We start from the raw sequence: 25,601 nt of genomic DNA on the forward strand, positions 1-25,601 counted from the left end.
TGTACATAAACTAAGCCTTGTCTATAAGCCTCAACAAGAGGGGAAGGACGTAGTGGGGAAGATGGGAAAGACCTCACCTGATGGAAGCTGGGAGGCCAGTCTGTGAACTGCAGAAGCAGTCTTCTCCTTTCAAAGAGTTAGCTTCTTCTTTCTCCTTCACCCTAACTCCATGAATGGGAGAGAAGGAAAGGAATCCTTCTCCACTGGCAGGGCTCGAGGCCCTGGTGATGGTCCCTATGGAATATGTAACTTCCAGCACCTTGTACCAGCAAACAGGCCGTAGTTAAGGACAGTATCCTTGTTGATGAAGGCTGCTTCAGCAGTTCTTACAGAACTCAGAATTAAAATACTTGCCTGAAAAGTCAGGGACAGAACATAAAAACCAGCTTATCTGAAAACTCAAGAGATGCAGTGCAACAAATATATATATTTATTCTTTTTTTTCTTTTAAATAACTGTGGCAGAATAATTGCAAATATTTTTTTTTTTGCCAAGTATGTACTCTTGCTTATTGATTTGGCATCCAGGGTGATCAACAGCTACACGTTTGGGGTTTTTTTCCCATCAGTTCCTCCTAGGATAGATAGAGTGACCAAGTATTCAGAGCTACTAAAAACTTATTAGGTGTGTAACACAGTGGACTAATTCACAGTCATAAACATAATCCCTAAAGCAAATACACAGGAATACTCTTTTGTTCATAGTTGTATTTGAGAAAAGCCTCTTTTTTTTTTTTTGGCATCTTGCTCTTTCAGTCAAAGTGGATTGTGTTCTCCATTGTTAGCCTTTCCGAAAAAAAGCAGTTGCAAAAATTACTTAATAAAAACATACTTTCATATTTCAATGCAGTTTGTACACCAGTTTCTCAAAGACTATTCTAGAAAAGTCAAGCTTGTTCAACCTAATACAAGAAGAAGGTCAAGTATGGAAAATTAGAGTAACAAAACCATACAGTAAAAATAAGAATGTCTGTAACATGTAGTGGTTAGTTGTAAAGAAGTGAACAAAAGTAAAAACCTCTCTAGAAGTTGTAGAGCTACATAGGTCCTATATTTTTATAGCAGGTGTATTTTCTACCACAGCCTTGATTTTTATTACTATATATTTTTTTAAATAACTTACAATAATAATGAGTTTGCCTACCAGCAGCCAACTCAAAAACATATTGGTAAAAGAAAAAAACCACAGCCACTATTATAGTGGTGGAGAGAAACTCTCCTCAGCAGCCAATTTGTTGTGTCCAGTCCTTTTCCTTCTCAGCAATCCCAATCAGGCAAACTTCTGGGCTATATTCAGCTTATTAGGAATGGGAGCTTTTGAATGCAGGCTTGGGTTTCACTGAAAGGAATGGTGACTATTTCCCCTTTGTAATCTGCTGCAAACTCTGCAGAGTCCTCATAGCAGCAAGCTGCAGCAAAAAAGGAAGAATATTTCATCCAGGTGTGAAATGATTCATAGGCGGCGTCTGAGATCTTCAAAGGATTCTGTCAGCACTGTTCTCAATCAATACTTAAGCCTGAATCACAGCTGAGGGGGCTGTGATTTTATCTCATCTGTCAGATGTGAGAAGCTGCCTGTTTGTTCTTGAGTAAACTTCTTTCACCGTTGCTGACACAACATCGCAACTGACTGCACATTGTTCATCACTTCGAATGCCACTCAGCATACAGAAGAATAAACCAAGCCATGCCCCTTGGTAATCCACATAATGCAGCAACACCAGACATCTTGTGCACTAGACTCTGCCCAGAAGCGCTGACCTGAAAGGGAGAGGGAAATGTAAATAGGTAAAGACAATCATCAGAATGATGTAAATCCTCTCAGACAGCTTCGGAGTGCCTACGAAAAGGATCCTGTGAAGCCAAGATTTGTGTTACTGCAGATTTTCACCTTGCCACCTTGTGTAACATGGAGTTGTCTGTGCCCTGATGTGAGTAACTTTCTGTCTCCTCCTCAAAATAAGTGGAATTAATCAAATGCAATCGTTACGTCCCCTCGTGATATTCCAGGAAAAACCAACATGGCCTAAGGAGAATCCTTAGGGTTGTGGTGTGCGGTGTCTCTTTGCAGTGTTGCAGAATGTAAGAGTTGGGATGTTATATCCATGGGTACCTCTAGATGTTCACACACCAGCTGCCTGCAACGGTGACAAGAACACCTGACTAACGGCCAGTTCCTTGGCATATCATCAGTCTTAAGAGTAAAGTGGAGGTATGGCTTAGGGGGGAAAACACAGACTGTTCCTACACCTGCTTAATTCTGCATCTATTTGTGCACCTGATTAGTTTTCTCTGCTGCCATGAATTCAACTTAAAGAAAAAAAGGAGAAATTAAAATTCAAATGGCAAAGCATGGTCTAAAACAATGTCATAATGGTTCATGCATCCTTCCATAGCTAGTAAAAATGAAAGATGTGATGAGGCTATATTCAACCGGCAGTAGAAGAAAAGCCATAAATAAGATTTTGATGAAATTTGTTTTTCCCGGCCTGGACTCTAAATTGTTAAGTGGTTTTATGAATGCATTTGGCCCAGAGTGATCTTTGTGCAAACCTCAGCCCTGTCTGAAAGGCTGGTGCATAAAGGGAGGCAGTTGCTGTGAAAACATCTGCTTGGAAACCAGAGTGCTCTATATTGTACTTGTAAGGGGGTGGAGGTTTCTTGGAGTTTAGAAAATATTTTTTTCCTACACTGAGTAACACAAGAAATTAAGACACAAAATTGCTTATTCAAATTCCCATTTCCTGAGGGAAAGGAGGACTGAGAGGGTTTAAGATAAAGACCGATTGTTCTATATTTTTCCAAGAGTCCCAGATTGGAGGGGGGGATTTACAATGATACTGTGCTCCATCTGTTGAAACACGTAGTGTGCCATTTGGTTTTAACTGTTTGATGCTTGCTCTGTATCCCATTCTGTTTGTTTATTGATCCGGGTAACCTCTGACACAAACCTCAGTGTCTTCCATCTGTCCTTTTCAATGTGATTCTCGGGACTTTCGCTTTCGTAGGAAGCCAAGTAAAGTGCTGCAATCAGAAGCAAATACATTATGTTAGGCCTACTGGCATTTTAAAATTTGCTCTCCCTGAAAAGTGGACTGAGTTAAATGAAGCAGGCATGTATTATCCATCTCCCAGATTAGGGCTCCAGAATCCCATTAGGAAGTACAGCATTGCCTATAATTGCGCCCAGACGATACTAACAAACTGTGCATGACAACAAAGACTACCCTGAGGGGGCAAAAAAACAACTAGTGAAAACTCAAATGCATGAGTAGAAGAAAGCACTCAAATGGAAAAAAAAATTGAGCCCAGGGACACGTTGCTTTGTAAGTAACCAGTGAAGTCCCTCTTTTCTTTCTCAAGCAGCACTCTTTAGTGCAAAATATCCTGAAAATTCATATAAATACATTTCATATGGCATTTAGAGGGACCACACTATTTTTTTTCATTCCATTTCAGAGAAAAGGACAATGTTGGCTATCACAGACCACATGCATATAAAAGAAAAATCTTATCTTCTCTCCCATTTGTAAGGGGGAAGGGTTGTTTACTTGCCAGACAGAGATGTCTCAGGACAAACTCTTTACTGTGAGGAAGCCACAATTTAACGTGGAAAGAGATTAAGCAGTGGCCAGTGATATCAGACCTGCAGGAAGTCCAGAGCTCCTTACCATCATCACTGAAGACTGGGACAGTAAGCAAGTACTGCAGAATCTTCCAATCCCTTTCAAAAGGACACTCCACCTGCTTCCATGTCATAAATTCACTGACTTGTTTTGCCAACTCCCAAAATTTCTGTCGGAATAGAAAACAGAAGAGGTGCTATATGTTGAACTGCTTTGAACACTTTTTCAAAAAGAGAGAGAGATCTTGGTTTTGAGTCTAAGCCTTGGACTGTCCCCAGGTTTTAAGATAGAATTGAAAATGATCTGACTCAACAACTCAGTTTCTAACTTTTGTGTTCATGTTTCAAACTGCTCTAACTTCCCACTCTTTCACCTTGGTGAAATTACTGTTATTTATGAATACAAATATAGCAGATCTGGAACTGCACTTAGTTTCTTTTCAAGGAGCTGGTAACACTTCTTATGCCAACCTTTAACTTTGATGATGCTCATGCTTTATGTTTTGCAATAAAATACTTAGTGGTTTTCACATCAGAAGTCTCTAGATGCTTAATACCGACATTTCAAAATCCAGATGCTTTTTGTTACTTAGCTAATCTGAAATGCTCTATTTTCTTGCTGGAAATTTATGCCAAAAATAAACCCTCTCCATGTAGTGTGTTGATGTCATTCATTGATAAACTCAATTAAAGTTTAACATGCCTCAAGTGCACATGGATTCCTTGAGCAAAAGGACATTCCAGATTATCGCACAGCCAAGCTTTAGAATCAGGATAATTCAGGTCAATGACTACAAGTCAAATGCACTGTAATTTTGTTTGAATGATCCAGGCTTCTTAAAAACTGAAAGTACCAGAAAACAAAGCACTGGGTAATCCACACTGTTGGGTAACAAGCATGAAATCAGAGGCAGATCTACTGGAAGACAAGAGACTCCTTCACTGCTGCTCTATCACATGTTCCTTCAGAGACAATCTCTGACTTACATGTATGAAAATACTGCCTACATATCCTGTCAAAGAAAGAACTCACCTTTTATATGAGCATTTAAAAAATAAGCTCTAAAATACTAATTTGAATGATTTTGTCATTAAGTATAATAAACTTGTGAATTGAAACATTGAGATGAGTTTGAGCGCTGGGAAAAAGTTCTGACTCTTTTCTCCACTAAAAATTTATGAATATGGAAAGTTTCTATAGACACTCAATCTTCAAAAAAACTGCTTCTTCCTGACTATGTCCCAGCTCCTCTGAGAAATAACAGATATACTCAAATTCCAGTCTAATTTTGCTCTTCCCAGAATCCAGCGGAAGTTGGACCGTGGTATGACTCAGTTTTCTGTTAAAGGGGCTGGCCCTCTATCAATACCCCACCCAGTGCTCTACTTACTTCAAAATTGACATGACCATTTGGAAGACGATTGGCACAACCCTCATTGAGGAAGTAAATATCTTTGATCAAGAGGCTGAAGAAAGGTATCACGATCTAAGGAAAGAACAATGTTATTCTCAGTCTGGTCCTGAAACAAGACATAATGCTCTACAGGGAAAAACAAAAGGAAGCCGGGTGGTACAAAAGATAAGCAAAATACCAAAGGACCAAGATCTCTGCGATATATCTCTCTCTCTCACCACATAAAAATTTTGCATACACTACATTTTAAAATACATGATGTCTCTTCACAAAGTCCTCCCTTAAATGGCAAGCTACTCCCTAGAGTTTTACTTTCATCTCTGTGCCAAACTGCTTCCATTAACTTGAACTCCTCTTGGCAACGTGGCTCCCTCAAGATCACAACCAAAGCACCCATTAGCACTTCACTGCTTGTCAGCTGTGGCTAGGAGACATGTTTAGAACAACAATATGCCTAACATTTTGTTTCTATGTCACGTCTCTCTTGCTTTCATTTTTTCATTCTTCCTTGCAGATTCCAGCAGATAAATGCTCAGAGGTGCCTACTTCTGACATGTAATCCCCGCAGGGTATCTCGTAGTGTAGCTTTCCCTCTTGACAGGATGTGCTTGGTAAACGAGGGAAGATGCATTAAAGCACAGCAGGGAAAATTTGGGGCTAGCAGCACAAATGGTTTTTGAACTACAACTCCCTGAGCTCATGCAAGAAATTGAACTTTGGTACTCATTGGCTTAAAATGAAGCATTTCCTGCCAACTGAATAAATCAAAGTGTTTTTCTTTGGAGAACGCTGGAACATTCTCACATTCTTAAAGTGGTTCTATTTTAATTTTCATCCTACTAAAATTTTCACAGCTGCACATCCTTCTTACAACTGAGGATAAAACAAATACCCCTTATCACTATTTCCATGGAAGACTTCACTGCAGTTTGTCAATAGCTGTAAGTTCTTTCTTTGAAGCCTTAAAACTCACTTTTCTCTGAAAAGAAGTAAGCATCTTAAACTTCTGGTACTTTGAGTGATATTTGAACAGATCCTTAGGAGTCAGAAAAAAATTCCCTGTATAACAACACTATAGCACTATAGCTGAGAGCACATGGATTTGCTTCATCTCCCTGGTAGTTCACTCTATGAGCAATAAGATCAGATTTATTAAAAACAGTCCTAATATGATAAGCAGTTGATGAGCAACTGCTTCTAAGTGGAGAGCAGCTAGGAAGCTATTTGGTTCCTTTCCATAAGAACTACAGCTGAGATTCTGCATTAATGTATGACAAAATAGAGTTTATTTCTCAAAAGCTAATTCATTTTAAGACTAAAAAAAAGTACCACCTCTATTAATGTATAGTTCACAGTCACCCTTGAATCTGGAAGGTGGATTTTAACCCAGTGCATTGCACAAACACCAGATTAATGTCACCATTCTCACTAAAAAACTCCAGAGTATATTTAAAGTTCATCTGAAGACTATAACACAGGAAGGGGATTCCACAGCTCTGTCTAGATTTGAGTTTCAGAAAACCTTTTCTGAGCAAGTTTTAAAGTATTTTCCACCCTAAACCATAAATCGCTTAAAATTTAGCACAAGTAGCAGCTGTATAAGAACAAATTGCTAGCAACCTCATTTCAGTCCTTAGCCTTTCCATCTGTTTTACTGGTTTGTGAGATACAGTTCTCTGTCAAAAAGAAAAAAAAAAGAGCTGAGGCACTATACTTACTTTATTTAAACAATCAAAGCAACCATTTAATGTCTGCAGCTCTGTCAGCACTGAACTGGACTGGCAGCCCTAAGAGGCTTTTTACAACCCCACCAGAGGCAGAGTCGTTTAAAGTCAGATTTCCAGGATAAAAGTTTACCACACAACGTAACAAGCACCTTTCATTTTGCCTCCTGCCAAGTCCTTTGTAAACATACCTTCTCTCTGTTGCTATGAGCTGTCAGGGACCTCTGAGTGGCTCCACGCAGAGCAGTTCGGTAATTATAAAAATTGCTGGAAGGGTCCATCTGATGCTACAAGGCATGAAGGAATTTAAATAATGAGATAGTGGTATCACCACAGACAATCCTTTTTCAATTGAGCAACTATTTTAAAAAAAGGGAAAGGTCTTCTGAACAGCACCCCCAATACAGCTTTTTGGAGGACTATGGTATCTCTTTATCTGTTCATTTGATCAGAAGAGAATTTCATTTTAAAAAATATTCACTCAGCACAACAAGGGATCCAGTACAAGTCAGGGGCAGGAAAGAAAAGGCAGCTTCATGGACCTCCTTTCTCTCTCTCTCAAAAAAGAAGGTAGCCCAATTCTAATTCAAAAGTCAAAACCATGAAATAAAGAAAACAATGGGTTAGCACTAATATTCTGTTCTTCCTAATATGCAGGTTTCTCAGAGCTGATCCATTTGCAATGGCAAAACAAGATCAGACACCTAAAGCTGGTAGTGCCCCCACCTCACTGCTCCACTGCTCACCTTGATGACTGGGATGACTGCATGGCTCACAAAGCATGACCCTAACCAGCAAAGTCCAACCTGCATAATCAGGTCAAAGGAAATAGGGCTGTAACCCTGAGCTGTGCAGCCACCCTTAACGCAAGGAAGGTTATTTTCCACCCAAGGGTGGGGGAAGGGAGCGTGAGGTGGCTGCAGTGACCCAGTTTTAATCTGTTGCCAGAACACAAGTCCGATCTCCTGATGATATTAATAAATATTTCATGCTTGCGTCAAGTACAAAACATTACATTACCTTACTAATAAATAACCTGAATTAACTGATTGTCATTTACAGCAGGATAATTAGGTAGCTGGCAAATAATCTCTTGGGTAAATCACAAACACGTACAGTGCTGCACCAACATGATCTTTGACCGAGTTCTCTACCACCTGAAGTGTCAATCGATTAATTCAGGACAAATCCCTTTGTAAGTGCAAGGCAGCTGCCTTACAGTTCAACTTGATTTTCAAAGGCAGAACTGCATAAGGTCAGTCTACACAATCTCTCTCAAATATATCTCCCTTTAAAGGGCTTACCTATTTTTTTTTTTCATAATTCTTAGGAGGTGGGTTTGGAAATTAAAAAACCTAAACAAACAAACTTCAATTTCTTTCTTCCAAATCAAAACAGCAGAAGTCATCTGGACAATTCTTATTATGTCTTCTAGAACTTCCATTAACAGCACAAATATACAGAATTAAACGTCATAATGAAGCCAAACTTGTATTTTAGAGCAGTTAAAAGTAAAATGCTATTAATAGTCCCCTGTCCAAATATTAGCCAAACTTACCTCAAGAATATCAAATTTGGCAGTCTTCACTTTAGCCCAGGTTTTCTTTAATCGAGACACAGGACTCATATTCATGCCAGCTTGATGTAGGAGAAAAAGATTGTTGAAGTATTATTGGAAAAAAATCTTGGAAGTAGCTAGGACTAGCAGGTATTTCTAAAGCAAAGGACCTATTAACAATAACAAATATTTAACAGAGCTACTCAAGAAATTGAACTCATTGTTTTCTTTAGATTCCAAAACAAGCTTGGAAACAAAATCTACACCTCTTACAGAATGAAAGCTCTGAAAAAATGCTATGATATTATTTAATATGGATTTGATAAAACATGAATATACAGTAGGCAAATTCAAATGAGTGTTCAAAACACTATCTCTTACATGCTTCATTGAAAATGACACATAACTATGAAGTTTTTGCATTTCAAATTAAAACAAATATTCCCAATATTTTCCTATTAGATGTAAAGAGCTGTGAAATTTTTAAACCACTAGGATATTTATGATACGATAGAAATTATGGAAGAAATCAATTTACCATATTACAGGAAAAGTTACCATTGCAATTTAGCCCTGAAGCTGATTTTAAAAAGTGGGGATTTAGATCTCTCAACAGTTGCAATGAAAACTTTGGTTTTGAGTAATTTATACTACATGGCATTACAACAGTGTTGAGCAATTCTCCACCACTTTCCCTCCCAACTTCATGCTGCTGACCAAGCCAAGCAGCAGACTTTTGTGTAAAGCACTGTGCTTCCTTTATCCAGATTCAAACAGGGACACAATATCTCAGCACACATACTTACAAATAATAGCCATTAAGGAGTTAAAGTTGCCAATGTTGAAACATTCCCGTGCCACATCGATGAAATATTCTATCACTCTTGCTCTGTGCTTCTTCTTCACATGCTGCAAGAGATGCCATTACAGTGTTATGCTCAGCAGGAAACAGAGCGCTCTGACACATCCCCAAAAGAAACAACACCCCTGTTAAAAGTCTTTTCCACATGTGCCACAGCCTCACACTATTCTTTACATGTAGAGGAACTCACACTATTGTGTTCAAAAGCATTCTGGACAGCAAAGACAATCCAGATGCCAGCCAGGTAGAGAGCAAGGACAAGAGGCAAAGAGGCTCTGCTAAGAAGGAGGATATGAAGAACAGAAGAACAGGGAAGAGGGTCCATTCACAAGGGGCTTTCACTGGAGAGAACTGCAGGCCAGATGCACTCCTGTACCAAGAAGGGCTAACCCAGCATAACATGGCCACTGTGCCACAGGAACAAGGCTGAGACACCAGTACAGTGCTGAAAACACTGAACTTATTTCCTCTTCAGACGTGTGCTGACTTCATCCAAATGTGAAAAAGTACAGAGATGAGAGAATGAAAAGTCCAAAAGGTACCAATCCTGAAAAGGCTTCACGGTTTTAGATAACTAGACTAAACAAAATCTTTCAGCACAAGTCCTTGCTCACCATACAGATTTCTGTTGCAACCAAGTAACTGAGCCTGTTAAACCATTCCACATAGGCTTCGAGATTCCGAGTCTTCTTTTGATCTCCATAGCAGCTCTACAGACAGAACAAAAATAGCAACTTTTAGTGCAGTTTTTGTCTTTTCCCTGAGAGACCTTTTGGCTTTCTACCTTGCCATTCCCAGACATTGTCAAACAACCGGGAATAAGTCATTTACCCAAAGTGACAAAAACCTTGGAGGGAAAGCAGCAGTGAGCATGTATAAATTCTTTCTGAGCTGTTGGCCCAGTAAAGCACTTGAGCAGGCACGTGGAACCCATCACGTGCTTAAAGTCCTACCAGGATGCTTTAAGGACTTAGAATAGACTTATGCAAACAATCAAAGCCAAGTATCTGCTTAAAGCTTTCTTGAATATGAACACTGTTTCAGTCCTTACTCCTGTTCCACACAGGAATATACAGAAACATAACATTATGCTCTCTGCACGTGCAGAAAGAAAGCAGAGGCCAGGCCAATCCACAGGCACATTATGTTCAGCTGTTGATGACAAGTTGACACACTGCATCCTAACTTTGGGAGATTAGCTCTACCATTTTGATTGGATTTTCCCTTTCCTGACCAGTGCTATTCTGTAGCATCTTGGAATGATTCCCATACCACAACTCAGGGTTGCCTAAAAAGGGGTAGACAGCAGCTTTAATGATCTCTATCTACAAAATCATTGTCAGAGACCATCTGACTGAACATCAAATTGTAAACCTGTGTCACTCTATTCTGTTTGTCAGTTTTAAGGAGGACAGTTAATTCAAGTTTTAACAGACTGACTTTGGCACAGTTCACTTACAGAGCATATGTCAACTTGAAAAACATAAAAAAAAAGTCATCTTGCAAATAGCACTCAAGGAGATGACAACTCTATCATGGCCAATTAAAAACTACTGCATCTTTGCCCTTCATCTCACATAGATCTAGAGCTCACTGTCCCCTTTTTGTGATGTATGCCCTACCTGCAAAGTGCCCCACTTGCCAATTTGCTGCAAAGAGTTCAGTTTACTAAAAGGAAGAACAGATGTTGAAACTGAGTAATGCCAAAGCCAAATTCAGCCTCTTCCAGCTGTAGACTGCGGCAAATGTGGTTTTGTGGGTTTTCTTTCAAAAAATCAATTTGTTAGCTGAGTTCTGGAGCTCCAGAAAGAAAAAAGCGTTAACATAATGTTTAAGAGGAATACTAAAGCCTTTTCATCATAAAGCTTGATTCTACTGGTCCTCATTTATTGGTGGACCTCACTTCCAGCTCATGGTGCACCTGAGTGAGCTCCATGATGTTAAATGCTGTATTTCAGAGTTGCTCCAGATCTGTTCCAATTACCTTGTCATTATTCAAAGGATCCTTCTGCACAAACGCCTGGATAAATTCTTCTGGTCCAATATAATTGAGTCTCTCCTAAACAAAGCACAGAAGCAGCCAAGTCATATCCCACGTTAACCTGCACTTCAAACAGAGGGGAAGGATGAAATCATACTTAGAAGCATAACAACTCACAAGCTCTATGTGTGTCAGCTGCTGAGCTAACACGTAGGGATCGTTGCAGACTGTGATTATGTCCCTCTGGATGGACTGGGGCTTGGTCTTCAGAACCGTGAGGCGATCTGTGGATGTGGCATCAATTTTTGCAAGCACCTCCTCATACTGGCTGACAGCAGCAAGCTTCCGGATCAGGTTCTGGAGCAGCTGCTGAACGTTCTTCCGATACATCTGTCATGACATTGAACAATCAGGAGACATTTTCACAATGTGAGAATACAGTATTAAAGTCTGCATGACACCAAAACAGATGGATGCTGATGCCTGTTGTCAACTTAAGATAAGCTCTACTATGTGAATTTGTAATATTAGCATTCCATCAGACCAAAAGGAATCCAGATGAGGATTTAAACAGTGGTTGTCTCACAGATTCAATACTGAATCAGTTAGCTCAAGGAACAGCAGAAAAGATGTGCACAATCCACTTCCTGAAAAGTGTTACCAACCAGTGGAGGAAAAAAAACACAAGACATGAAAATGCTCCTTCTTCTCCTGCTTAAGACCACAGGAAAAAATGAGTGATTAATAAAGGGCCTGCTTCTCTCTGGAACAAATCAAGACCAGTTTCACCAAAGTCAGAGTTAAAACTTGCAGTGAATCTGAGAAAAAGGAGAAGATAAAACCATCTCTCTGTTCTCTCTCCTTTGCAGGCCTTTTCAGGTAGCAGTTTAAGTTAACAGGAGTGACAAAGGAGAGGCAGGACTCAACTCTTAAGCAGACAGATCTGTGTAACCAAGGTGGTTACTCTCCCACATTCCACCATCCTAAAGCCACTTAAGCAACATCTCAGTGGTTGCAAAAAGGATCATCCAAAATCTATTGGCAGTACACTACGGTGTGATCAGCCCAAGGCAGCAATGTTTCCTTTATTCTGATGAACTTGCCATTTTCCTCCCAAGCTTTTTCCAAAAATGTTTTTTTGAAGGAGCAATATGTTAGCATGGTGAGCCATTTTAGGTAGACTCTTACTGACAGCTCTTAATAGTACCAGAGTTCACTAATTCAGGAAGTGGAATAAGAAGCTACAAGTAGAAGAGCAATAGAGAACAGGAATAGGAAACATTGATTCCTTTGGATCCTTTAAGGTTATGACTCACACAAATCCAAGCAATCTGTAGAAAAGCAAGGTCAAGGAAATTGCCATTTACTGTTCCAAGCAGTTCACAATAAAACAAATCAATTTACTGCAGCGCTTGCTTTCTCTTTGTCTTTCTGAAGGAAACTTCAAAGTCAAAACCCCCTCAAAGCTAGACTAGAAAAGATTTATAGCTCTCTGTCAGAGTAAGATTGCTCTCTGGCGCTCATTTTGCAGCAGTTTTGTACATCTGTCTTTCCCCTCAGTATATGATTTCACTGTTTAAACTGTCTGTATAGCCAGAAACTTCACTGAAGGCAGCCCTTCACTCATCTCATTTCACTCTTGCATCCACCAACTCAACTTCCTCCAGGCTAAACAGTTCTTTCTTTTCGTGCCAATGGGTATTTTTCAAGTGGGTGTGAGTCCTCAATCTTACTACTTTTTCTTGAAGTGAACTTCAGTTTCCTACCTTCCCATTAAGAGTACCTATAAAAAAAGCAACAGTACAGGAGCACTGTACAGGGAAAGAGGCCTCCTGGCACCCCCACAGTGAAGGCAAACCTATTGCCTCTTCACTGTCCAAAGCTCCCTCTAGCTATCTTGCAGCAGCTCTCAGCTTGCCCATCAAATTCAGTCTCTTCTTCATTTGTATTTCATACTGCATCTCACTCTCTTGTCTCATCCTCTTTCATCCCTCCCCACTTTCACAACATCAAAATGTATTTCAGCTTTCAAATTCCCTTTAGGTTTGTTCTCTTCCATCCTTGTTTACAGCCTCTCAAGATCTTCCTAGGCCTTTGGCAGCACTCAACTCCTCCCAGCTCTTACCTACATGCTTGTTAATGTGCTGTTTGCTGCCTCATCCATATCTTTATTCAAAAGTTTACATAAGGAACACCAGCCCCTGAGGAACACTGGAGACACGATGCCATTTAGCAATCGCTCTTTGTGTTTATAGTTCTTCCAAATGCCACTCCAGTGTCCTTTGTAATCTTACTATTATGCCAGCTACACAGGATCTGCTTTATTGAAACCTTGCTAATTGCCTTTCCACTAAGTAAATATAAGCCTTGGCTTTTGGCTGAGTTTGTTTCAGTAGTTAAAAGACAATCATCGGTTAAGCATCAAAATATTTCATAATACCTCCATGGAACTTTCATCTGAAAAGTGGGACTTAGAAAAAGGTCAAGTGATTTCCTTGTGTGCTTCACCTAAGGGAAGGGATGTGACAGCTCTCCTCTGAGTCCATAGCTGATGCTGTAAGCTCAAGACAATTCTTCCTGGTCTAGTCTTCTTTTAGAAACTTTCCCCCTAACCTGTTATTAACTTTTCCATTGACCTACAGGTCAAAGGCCCAATTCCAACAAAACTAATTCCAACTAAATAGAAGAAATTATCACCATGGATAGGGATTTCTCAGATAAGCAAGGTTTCCAGGTTTTTTAGCTGGCTTCTTCCAGGCAGAATCACTAAAATGACAAATGCTAACATCCGCCAAATTGTGCCAATCTGCAAAATATGGAATTATGTTATGGGCTTAGGGACGAGGAGAACCTTGCCCACACTTCGAAAGAGATCTGTTTATGCTGTGTGGTTTCTTCCTAGGCCTAGGTGCCAGATAGAACTTTTTGCCTACCAGCACCTTCACAGTAAGTTAGCTTAACCACCCAGGGCCATACCATGCTACTAACAGCAACAAACCTGCAATATCAAAGCAGTAAAAGGAATGCCTTTTTATCCAATAACTTTGTGTACAGACAACTTACCTCATCCCCACTGGCTATTCTTTGTGCCAGCTCCTTTAAGTTCCTCATCATTCTTTCATCTCGGAAATCGTAAGGAAAAGTCTCTGTCCATTCAGTCAATAACTGTAGGATTTTCGGTGCAATTTTTTGCGTCCAGTTCTATTTGAAAACAGTAGTGAGGAATGTTACATGTAACAGCAGTACAGCAAATAGCTAACTCAAAGGAAACAGCATTCTGTTCTGTAGGATACTGTGGAGCATAAGGTTATGAACGTCAGTTAAATTTTTAGGCTTAATTTAATTCAGCATTGGATCACAGGCCAGAGTCAATAGCCATGGAAGCCAATGAAGAGAGTCTCATTGGATTAACTGACCTGGAAATTAGGCCTCACGTAGGTGGAAACCTTAGGATGACTCCCTTCATTATCAGGAGTGTCTCAGTGCAAGACATTTATTAGTCTTTCAATAACTTATGACTAACTGTCAACAATGAAAGTGATCCCTTCCAGTTCTGCCAAGACTTATGCGCACACTGCACCCTACACTGAGGAAGCTGTTTACGAACAGGGAAGGGCTGGTGGGAGATGTGGTGGTCGGGGGCTGTCTTAGGCATAGTGACCACAAAATGATTTTTGATTCTCGGTGAAGTAAGGAGTAACAAAACCTGTACCTTGGACTTGAGAGGATGGACTTTGGCTTGTTCAGGACACTGCTTCAGAGAGTGCCTGGGAAACAGTCCTTAAAAACAAAGGGGTCTGGGAAGGAGGGACATACTTTAAGAAGGAAATCTTAAAGGCACAGGAGCAGTCCCTATGTGCTGAAAGATGAGCTGGCGAGGAAGAAGACCAACCTGGCTCAACAGGGAGCTTTTGCTGGAACTCAGGATAAAAAAAAAAGGGTGTATGATGTTTGGAAGAAAGTGCAGGTAACTGAGGAAGAGTACAAGGATGTCGTCAAGTCATGTAGGAAAAAAATTAGAAAGGTGAAAGCTCAGCTAGAACTCAATCTGGCCATTGCTGTGAAAGATAATAAAAAGTGTTTTTATGAATACATTAACAACAAAAGGAGGGCCAAGGAAAATCTACATCCCTTATTGGATGCAGAAGGGAACTGTCACCAAGGATGAGGAAAAGATTGAGGTACTTGATGCCTTCTTTGCCTCAGTCTTCAACAGAAATACTGGTTATCCCCAGGGCAGCCACAGCCACCCCCTGAGCTGGTAGAGAGATATAGGGAGCAGAATAGACCCTCTGCAATCCAGGAGGAAGGAGTGACCTTGTGTGCCACTTAGACACTCACAAGTCTATGGGACTGGATGGGATTCATCCAAGGGTACTGAGGGAGCTGGTGGAAGAGCTCACCAAGCCACTCTCCATCATTTATTATCAGTCCTGATTCACCAGGGAGGTCCCAGATGACTGGAGGCTGGCCAGAGTGATACCATCTGCAAGAAGGGTCAGAAGGAAGATCTGAGGAACTACAGGTTTGTCAGCTTGGCCTTGGAGCTGGGGAAGGTTATGGAACAGATTATCCTGAGTGTGATCACATGGCACATACAAGACAACCTGGGAAACAGGCCCAGCCAGTATGGGTTTAGGAAAAGCAAGTCCTGTCTGACCAACCTGACTTTCTTTTACGACCAGGTGACTTGCTTGGTGGATGAGGGGAAGGCTGTGGATGTAGCTGATCCGGACTTCAGTAAGCCTTTTATACTGTCCCACGGTATTCTCCTGGAAAAGCTGGCAGCCCATGGCTTAAACAGATGCACTTTTTGCTGGGTTAAAAACTAGCTGGATGGCTGGGCTCAGAGAGTGGTGGTGAATGTGCCGCATCCAGTTGGTGTCTGGTCACCAGTGGTGTTCTCCAGGGCCCCGTTCTGTGCCCAGTCCTGTTTAGTATCTTTATTGATAATCTGCATGAGGGGATTGAGTGCACTTGCAGCCCAGTGGAAAAGGACCTGGGGGTGCTGGTCGACAGCAGCTGAACACGAGCCAGCGTGTGCCCAGGTGGTCAAGAAGGTCAATGGCATCCTAGCCTGTAACAAAACCAGTTTGGCCAGCAGGACCAGGGCAGTGATGGTTCCCCTCTCCTCAGCACTGGTGAGGCCACACCTTGAGTGCTGTATCCAGTTCTGGGACCTCATTACAAGAAAGACATTGAGGTGCTGGAGCAAGTCCAGAGAAGGGCAATGGAGCTGGTGAAGGGTCTGGAGGGTAAGTCCTATGAAGAGCAACTGAGGGAGCTGGGGCTGTTTAGTTTGGAGAAAAGGAGGCTCAAGCGAGACCTTATCATTCTCTACAACTACCTGAGAGGAGGTTGTAGCAATGTGGAGGCTGGCCTCTTCTCCCAGGCAATGAGTGACAGGATGAGAGCAAATGGCCTCAAGATGTGCCAGGGGAGGTTCAGGTTGGACATCAGGAAGAATTTCTTCACAGGCTGGCTAAGCATTGGAAGGGCCTGCTGAGGGAAGTGGCGACTCCACCATGCCTGGACATGTTCAAGACATGACTGGATGCAGCACTTAGTGCTCTGGTTTAGTAGACAAGGTGGTGTTCAGTCAAAGGTTGGAATTGCTGATCTTGGAGGTCTTTTCCAAACTTAATGATTCTACGATTCTATGAATTATTCAAGTATCTTCTTTTCATTTGTGTAATTTTCTGCTGGGGTGGAAGTGACAGACAAAACCCCATGCATTCCCTGCAAAGGGGTCAGCAATCTAAGCCACTCTGCAAAAAGTGTAGCAAGAAGCGTAGCTTAAGCATGCAAGACATGTCAGTGTAATTCCCATCGATGTGCTTAACTCATCTTTCCAACATTTTGGATTTATATGTCAAGACATTCAGAACCCTGACAGAAAAGCAACCACTGCAGGGCCAGTACAGGATACTTCATAAACTGGAAGTACTTTTGTTTCTAGTTCATGTATTGGTAAAACAAACAGTGCAGCAGAAGCAACAGTCTTCATGGAGTTCAGGCTGAGGAGCGTGGAAATTTCACGTGAATGTCAGTGAATAAAGGGACAAATTCTAGTTGCTTGTGTCATATTTTCAATCTGTTTAATCCTGCCAAGGACTCTCTTGTGTAGGAACATTTTGCTTTGGGCAGGGTAGAGACATTTGACTGGCACTGACAGGAGCCCCTGAGATCTTACCTTGTCCAGGCCAGGCTCACTTAGTCTCTGCTGCTCAATGCACAGGTGGCAGACTTTGGCCATGAGCTCATATGGATGCATGAACAGACGTGAACTGAGAAGGAAGGTGAAGATGTACGTCCTCTGCAAACAAGAGGAAGACAGAGAAAGGGATAAATTACCAGCATTTTGATACTTTCCCAAAATGTGTTCCTAACAAATCTTTTCCCAATACTTTACTACCTGCAGAAGAAAGTTCTGCATGTGGCTGTGCCAAAAGCAATTACTACAGAAGTAAGCACTTAGCACTGCTCCAGAATCAGTGTTATAAACTTGTGCTTGAGCCAAGTTACGCAAGATTTAACCAAAACAAGGCAGGGCAGAGGTAGGTTAGCTCTCCTATTGCACACAGCCTTATTGCAAGCTCATTAGGTGAAATAACTCAGAATAAAATTTCAACTCATCTTCTCTTGCTCTACAGTAAACCTTTGTGAAAGCCATTACCAGATTACATAACTCTTTCTAGCCTGATGATGGAATAACATTCATGCTGCAAGTCCAAGCTACTTAGAACATCAACAGAGAAATCTTGTCTGCTTCCACACTGCAAGTGAAAGTAAATACTCTTCAAAAAAGAACAAAAAAAGGTGCCAGTTGACCAGATTGTTCAACTGACTCAATTTTGACATACACACCATCTTTACTATGCTGTGTTTGCCTGTCTAACCTCAGTAAACTGCACACCATGAGCTTGTACTTCCTTTAAGAATCCCCAAATACCGCTCATTTCTCATGCCATTGCTTGTCTCCTTGGTGAAAGTGGAGAGAACCACATAGCTTAATTTTAAATAATAAAAACTAGTAACTCTTTCTGAAGTTACAAGAAAAGACTCTTTTTATTTTTCTTCAGTTTCCATATGTCATACATCTAACTCATTGTGAGACGGATATTCAAAATATCCATTCCACTCTCCAGATTGCCAGTTAAATATCTCCAGGTGCCATAGTTAAATATCTATGGCACCCACAAGAAAGATTCTACAATGTTCCAGACCTAGGAACTTGGAATAAATGATATTTGACCAATCAGTGTCTAAATTGCTACATGTTTAAAGTTTACATTAAGCATTAGTGCACAAGCACTAGCTTAAGCACAGTCCTGTACTGCTGTTTATTCTGACCCAAGTTAAAAAAGACACTGTCTTGGAAACATAAATAGATCTACGATAGAGGCTGAATATAAGCAGGCTTATGTCTTCAGAAGGAGCCTTTCAACAAGCAAAGGTGCAGTTTCATCATCCCTTGGACAGAATTAACTGCCCCCCTGTCACCTTTTGATATCATTGGTTTTTATCTTCATTTCTAATAATTATATAAAACATCTCAATGCATGGATGTGTCTAGACAGGCCAAAAATCCTCATATGACAAACATCCTACTCTCACATCCAGCCTCTGCTGATTCCAAACAGTGTGGTACTAGTTCAACATCTCCATTTCAAGATACATGTGGATCTCAGATGAGCAATGGGAAATATGCATTAAAAACTGTTTGGTTTTGGAATAAATACTTTCATCCTGTCATGCTGGTGGTCATGCCTTCCTCCTCACCTTACCTGACAGATTTTTAAGGGTCAATGGTACATAAAATCCATTAAACAGTAAGCCAGTCTAGGCTTATATTACATAAATTATTATAATACTAAATATTATAATTTTTATATACACATATAAATACAATAAATTATAATAATAAAAATTATAAGTGGCTCACCAGAGTTGTGCACCTTATAACAGGAGTAATAAAGAATTAGACTTGCTAGGTGAAGTGAGTTATTGCATGCTGCACTCACATAAAGCACACGTTTATCCTGTTGTTGCTGATCAGTCACTTGAACCCCTTCCTTAGCAATTTGATGTGACACACTCTGCTTTTCCTGCACATGTGACAGTTCCCCTTTAGGAGACGCATCAGGCCAAGCCATATAGTTAGCTGGGTGTACAGACTTACATCAGGGTAGTAATCGACATTGGGTACTAAGTGCTGGATCAGAGCTTCCAGAGAGCCAGACAGGAGGTTGTTGTCATGATAACAGAGCCCTCCACAGTTGTCCTCTTTTGACTGATACAGGTTCCTGTTGTAGCCGCTGCTGTCAAACATAGCTGCAAAGGGAGGTGTCTGTGGCATCTTTCCCTGAGGAGACACACAGGAGAGATAAAGGATAATTCACAGAAGGTACAATGTAAGAGGCTTTCCACTCTCCAGAGATAGTACTGCGAGAGGAAGGAAACGCAGTGTCACACCGTGGGTTGCTTGCACACAGTAGTAAAGATTGTACTGTTTTCAAGCCTGTGCACATTTCTCAGGAAAGGGCCCATCACAATTGCCAGGTGCTTCTTTTATAACTTGTTGTTTATTCATTAAATGACAGGTAAGGCACCAGGGTTAAGAGTTAGAAGGAACGCACGAGAATCCTGATGGGTTGTGGGAACTCAGACTTTCTATAAAGCTTTTGGCATAATGTTCACCAACAACTCTGGGCAAATCACGGAAATAGCTACTACCTAAGAGCACCTGTCTGATGGGGAAGCATGTCACAGGCTGACACACCCCCAGCCAGTGCAGAGGGAGAAAGACTGAAGTGAAGCCCCACAGAGGTTATGTGAGAGGAGAGCCTCCTTATGCAACATGACAGCCTTGTAATTGCAATCAAAAACTCCCATTTCCCAACTCCACCCTGGTAAATCACTGCTGGGTTTTTCCAATTACACTGTGACAAGTGTGACCCAGGCTAAGCCTGACGCTTCAGCACATCTGCTCCACCTACCCTGTGAGTGGCTCTACAGACATTTGGAAAAATATGCCTGTGTATAGGTTGCTTACCAATGTTGTCCACGTTCACCAATGATATAAAAGCCAAGAGCAGACTCAGAGATCTGTTAAATCTTCTCCTCAAATTCTGTGAAAATGTGAAAAATCCAGCCCTATGTTTTCCAGTTTAAGGAAAAATAAAGCAGTTACTCATCAGTCTGCATCTCAGTGCCTGTGGAACAAAAATGTCTTACCAAGGAAAAGATCAGTCAGTGCTACAGGCTGTTCAGTCATCCAGAGTAGTGGGTGGGCAGCAATGGGACTTATGACCATCCAAGATCTCTTCTGGTGATGCAGTATGTGAAAAGACCAAAAGATAAAATCTCTCTGATTGCTTGAGTGTTGAGTTAAAAACTCCTTCCTTCTCCTTCCCTCTCCCCTGCCTTCTGGGAGTAGCAGTTCTCGTCAGTTGAAGGAACATAGGTTTTATAGCCTCTGCAGCGAGCTAAGTTCATGCCTGGTTTTAACCCCAAATATGTGCTGTTTTTAACTCTACTACAGCAGTTCCTGGGCTGTGGGTGCTAATGGGCATTCAGGGAGCGGACAGATTAACTGCAAAAAAGTACTGCACATCGCCTCCCATCCTCCCCACAACTGCGGTCCAAAGGAGGTCAAACTGAGAAGACAATATCCACAGGTTGCTGTGCTCTGTGTTGACAGAGCATGTGCGTGTGCATGAGAAAAGCATTAATGCCCCTGAGCCATCATTGTAAGTGCAGATGCTGTTCCTTTTCTCTCCATTGTATCAAATCCTATTCGGCAAAAGGCTCTTTTAAAGCCCCAGACCTCAGCAGACACCAGTCTGTGAAGGCACTCCATTTTGAGAACAACTAGTGATGTGACAGCCTGGAGATAAATAGTGCGCTGCCATCTGTGTGCTCCACGATTCACAATAAAGCACTTTTCATAGTGAGCCCACTGGAGATGAGAAGCTAATAAGTTATTAGCTAGATTCCTTAGCAAGGACCTGAAGCACCACACAGAGAGCCACAGACTTGCTACTGCTGGCAGCGCATCTGGACAATGGAGACATTCAAACTAGCATAAGACTGAGTGGTTCAGTAAGTAAACAGTAAAAGAAAGCCAAAAATGGTTGCAAAAACAGAGAAAGACAGTGAAGAGAGCCTCCTGGCCTAGATGACCTGTGCTAGTCCCACCTTCTGAGGCACCAAAAGATATCTGCATCAAAATGGAAAGAGTAAGGAGTCCACATGTCTGAAAAGTGACATTAGACACAGTGCAGCTGTTCAACCAGTGATTCAGTTCCATTCAGACCAATGAACTGGGAGAAGAGAAGAATAAAGTAAATACACGTGCCACAGCATGAGAGCAGGAAGTTCAGGACTGACCAAAGAGGTGAGGTGCAGGTGAGGTGCAACCCAACCACAGTCATGCTCTGCAACAATTAAGCAATCTGATGCATAAAGACTCCTGAACTTTCAGGTTCTTTTCAAGGCTAACACAGTTTAAGAAACAAAAAATTGTTGAGGAGCTGACAGGCACCTTCTGTAGCATTTCCTAGCTTTTCATACTGTGTATGTAAGGCCACAGACTTGAACAAACTACTTTTCAGCCCACAAGCACTGAAAGATGTCCTGTTTTGCACCAAAAATCATGATTCTTTTCAGCTACTGTAGCGAAGTTTATTCAGTCAAAATGCAAGTGGTAGTGAACAGTGTTAACACTGCCACCCACCAAACATTTGTAGCAGTCTGATTCCAAGGTAATAATCCACAGGGAAAGTGAGAAAGGCTGGTTTGCATCTGCAAAACACCTTGAAACAAATATTGTCACTATAAAAAACCCAAGGACACTAGTTTCAATCCAGATCTCGTATTAACCAAAACAGCCTAATTCAGGGTGAGACTAGAATCTGCAGGGCATTTAGCCAGCCTAGCCAGCAATTAGTTGTGATTTCATACAACCCTCACCACCCAAACCAGACAGGGAGTGTCTCAATCCATTGGAAAAACCTCCAGTTCCACCATATCACTAACTTCTCGTACAAGAAGAACTGAAGCAGCTGTGAATCCCCAAAGGGCTTTTCTCTGACATATTTTACATATGCACACTATATATTACTGCCCAATAAAATATAAGACTTTTTTGAAGGTCATCAAGTGGTGCTTAAATTCTAATAGCTAACTCCCAAACGAAATGAGACCTTTCTGAAGTTTGCAGCCCCTAACTCTCTGCATAACTTATTAGTCCCAGAACCACGTGGATCCTTCCTCAGACAAAAATAAATTGGAGACACAGCCTCCTAGTGCCTCACCAGGAGGAAAGAAAAAATCATCAGGTCATTAACAGATGTACTGATCCATAACAATAAAATAAAATTGCCAAAAGGTACATATTAGCTCATTTGTTTGCTATCTATTTCTGCAAGCTGCTTGATAGAGAGGGTTCAGTTCTGCTTCAGTGAGGCACCAAGTTGTAGTAGCTAAGAGATGTTGTGTGCGCTCTGCTTTCAGACACTGGATTTCACTTCTAAGTGAACAGGACAGGACACGTTTTCCACACGATGAAAAGGGATGATATCAAAGTGTGACAGAGATAAATATAGCATAGCCAACGGGATGATTCATACAACACATGTGCTTTTCCAGCATGACTCCTCTACTACCTTGACCTTGACTCTTCTGCTGTCTTTTATATGGAGGCAGAGACACAAAGCAGCATGCTTAGTTCTAATTAGAAGTTTCTTTAGCTAAAGCTTCACCCAAACCCTGCCTTCAGACTAACTTGAGTAGAACTGAAATTTGGTAACAGAGCAGAGAATGGTCCACAAAAACGTGGCATTTGGAGCAGAAGTATCTTCGGACCTAAAAATATTGTTGAAAAACAGCAATACGGCATGTGTCAAGCAGGAATTAGACAAAAAGTCAGGAAATATGACTCTAGTGAAAAACATCCCAAGAGATAAGAACTGAAGCTTTTTAACTGGGCTTTGGAAACATTTAGCTAGTAATCACATGGAAACCCATTTATTTCTCCTTTCTTTTCTTTCTTTTTTTTTTTTTTTTCTGTGTGCAAAGATCTGACTTGAAGGAAAAAAACAATGAAATAATTTCCTGGCTTTACCAGTGATGTACTCCTGTGACAGAGGAAAGTCGGTAATTCTCTGCACTGGAAAGAGGAATACAACATTTTTTCTGCAGTTAGTATCATTATGGAGAATGTGAGACCTTGGCATTAAGGTCCAAATTCTGACTCTGAGCAGCCTTTGACAAGAAAGAAGTCTCAACCTGCCCACTAAACACGGTGTAAATCGAAAGTCAGAGTCAAAGATGATGTGCTCAAAACCCTCCCATTTCCTGCAGGAGCCGAGTTCCAGTTTGGCAAAACTAAAGGAATCAGACGCAGCTTCCAGGCTGCCAAGTGCTTGTCTAAACCTCCATGTTTAGCAACAGAAAAAAAATAAATCTGTTTTCTACTATAAACGTGGAAGGTTGCATTGGTTTGTCTTCATTTATATTAAAGAGCTCAGGCTGCACATCAGATGTATAAAACAAAACCAACAATGTGAACAGTTTGTAGCCTTTATGGAGGTACCCACTGACGAGTTCAGTAGTAGACACAAAAGGTGCTTTTAAAGCCACTGCCAAACATTTTCAGCTCCTTTGTTATGTACAGTCATCTCCCACACTATATCTTCAACCAGAAGAATGGTGCCTGAATTTTTTATAAGTCCCAAGGCAATTAAATCCCCTCAGAGCTGCTTCCCTATACAGTCAGAAACCCCTACCCACATTTAGCAGATGATTATCATCCATCATTGTTTTTATGGATGGCATCATAAAATTGAAGTATGGAAAAAAAAATTCTGATGGGGAAAGGACTACTAATACTATCAGCTTGCACCAACCTGGGAGAGTCTGAGCAAGTCAGAATAAACCTCAGCTTTAATACATAGAAAGGAAATAAGGAATAGGTGCTTGCCAGCAACATCCAGCTTTCTCTTAAGTGTTTCTGAAAAGTGTGGAGAATTTTAGGCGATCACAGAATCATAGAATAGTTTGGGTTGGAAGGGACCTTAAAGTTCATCTAGTTCCCACCCCACTGCCACGGGCAGGGAGACCTTCCACTAGACCAGTTTGCTCAATGCCCCATCCAATGTGGACATGAACACTGTCCAGGATGAGGCATCCACAACTTCTCTGGGAAACCTGTTCCAGTGCCTCCCCATCCTCACAATAAAGAATTTATCCCATATATCTAACCTAAATTTCCCTTCTTTCAGTTTGAACCCATTCCCCCTTGTCCTATCACTACAGTTCCCGATGAAGAGTCCCTCTCCAGTTTCCTTGTAGGCCCTTTCAGATGCTGAAAGGTTGCTGAGAGGTCTCCACGCAACCTTCTCTTCTTCAGGCTGAACAGCCCCACTTTTCTCAGCCTGTCTTTGTAGGGGAGGTGCTTTAGTCCTCTTATCAACTTCATGGCCTCCTCTGGACTTGCTCCAACAGTTCCATGCCCTTCTTATGCTGGGGACACCAGAACTGTACACAGTATTCCAGGTGAAGTCTCACCAGAGCAGAGTAGTCTTTCTCTGCAGGGATGCCCTCAATCACTTCTCCACTCAACCTGTAGGTGTGCCTGGGATTGCCCTGACCCAGGTACAGGATCTTGCACTCCAATGCCATAGCTCTGTCATAGAAAGCCACCAGATTTGTCAGGCATGATGTGCCCTTAGCAAAGCCATGTTGGTTGTCACCAATCAACTCTTTGTTTTCTGTGTGCCTTAGCATAGTTCTCAGGAGAATGTGCTCCATGATCCTGCCTGGCACAGAGGAGAGACTGATGGCTGTGCAGTTCCCTGGGTCTTCCACTTTCCCCTTTTTAAAAATCAGGGTTATATTTCCCTTTTTGCAGACCCTGGGAAGGCTGCCTCGGAGCATCACATCCCCCACCAGATTCTCCCTGTCAGTGAGCACAAAATCCAGCATTGCACCTCCCCTTGTTGCCTCCTTTATCACTTGTACAAGGAAGTTGTCATCAACACATTCCAGGAACCTCTGGGATTGCTTGTGCCCTGCTGTGTTGTCCCTCCAAGAGATACTGGGGAGGTTGAAGACCCCCATTAAGACCAGGGTTTGTGACTGTGAGGCCTATAGAGGGCTTCATCCACATCCTCCTCCTGATTGGGTGGACAGTAGCAGACACCCACTATAACATCCCCTGTCTCTGCCTTCCCTTTAATCTTGACCAAAAAGCTTTCAGTTGGCTCTTCATCCATTCCCAGGCAGATTTCCATGTACTCTGGCTCGTTACTGATACAGAGGACTACCCCCCCTCCTTGCCTCCCTATCCTCTTTCCTAAAAAGCCTATAACCTTCCATTCCAATACTCCAGCCATAGCAGCCATCCCACCACATCTCTGTGATGCCAGTGATA

General features: G+C 41.5%; 1 protein-coding gene across 1 annotated transcript in view; it reads right to left on the reverse strand.

Moving 5' to 3' along the window:
- Positions 1 to 407: 407 nt before the first annotated feature.
- The window catches only part of RASGEF1B (RasGEF domain family member 1B), a 32,523-nt gene continuing 7,329 nt past the window's right edge, over positions 408 to 25,601 (reverse strand). The window contains exons 2-14 of the mRNA XM_018073946.2: positions 19,347 to 19,529; positions 17,358 to 17,480; positions 14,228 to 14,365; positions 11,342 to 11,554; positions 11,168 to 11,242; positions 9,798 to 9,893; positions 9,128 to 9,230; positions 8,322 to 8,401; positions 6,955 to 7,050; positions 5,016 to 5,111; positions 3,671 to 3,794; positions 2,951 to 3,023; positions 408 to 1,760 (exon numbers count right to left, since the gene is read on the reverse strand). Of these exons, the coding sequence (XP_017929435.1) occupies positions 1,736 to 1,760; positions 2,951 to 3,023; positions 3,671 to 3,794; positions 5,016 to 5,111; positions 6,955 to 7,050; positions 8,322 to 8,401; positions 9,128 to 9,230; positions 9,798 to 9,893; positions 11,168 to 11,242; positions 11,342 to 11,554; positions 14,228 to 14,365; positions 17,358 to 17,480; positions 19,347 to 19,523 (1,419 nt within the window). The 5' untranslated portion in view covers positions 19,524 to 19,529 and the 3' untranslated portion in view covers positions 408 to 1,735. The remainder of the gene's footprint in view (positions 1,761 to 2,950; positions 3,024 to 3,670; positions 3,795 to 5,015; positions 5,112 to 6,954; positions 7,051 to 8,321; positions 8,402 to 9,127; positions 9,231 to 9,797; positions 9,894 to 11,167; positions 11,243 to 11,341; positions 11,555 to 14,227; positions 14,366 to 17,357; positions 17,481 to 19,346; positions 19,530 to 25,601) is intronic.

The sequence above is a fragment of the Manacus vitellinus genome, unplaced genomic scaffold, assembly GCF_001715985.3.
Source record: "Manacus vitellinus isolate BGI_N305 unplaced genomic scaffold, ASM171598v3 scaffold_0_pilon, whole genome shotgun sequence".
In the NCBI taxonomy this organism is placed as follows: domain Eukaryota; kingdom Metazoa; phylum Chordata; class Aves; order Passeriformes; family Pipridae; genus Manacus; species Manacus vitellinus.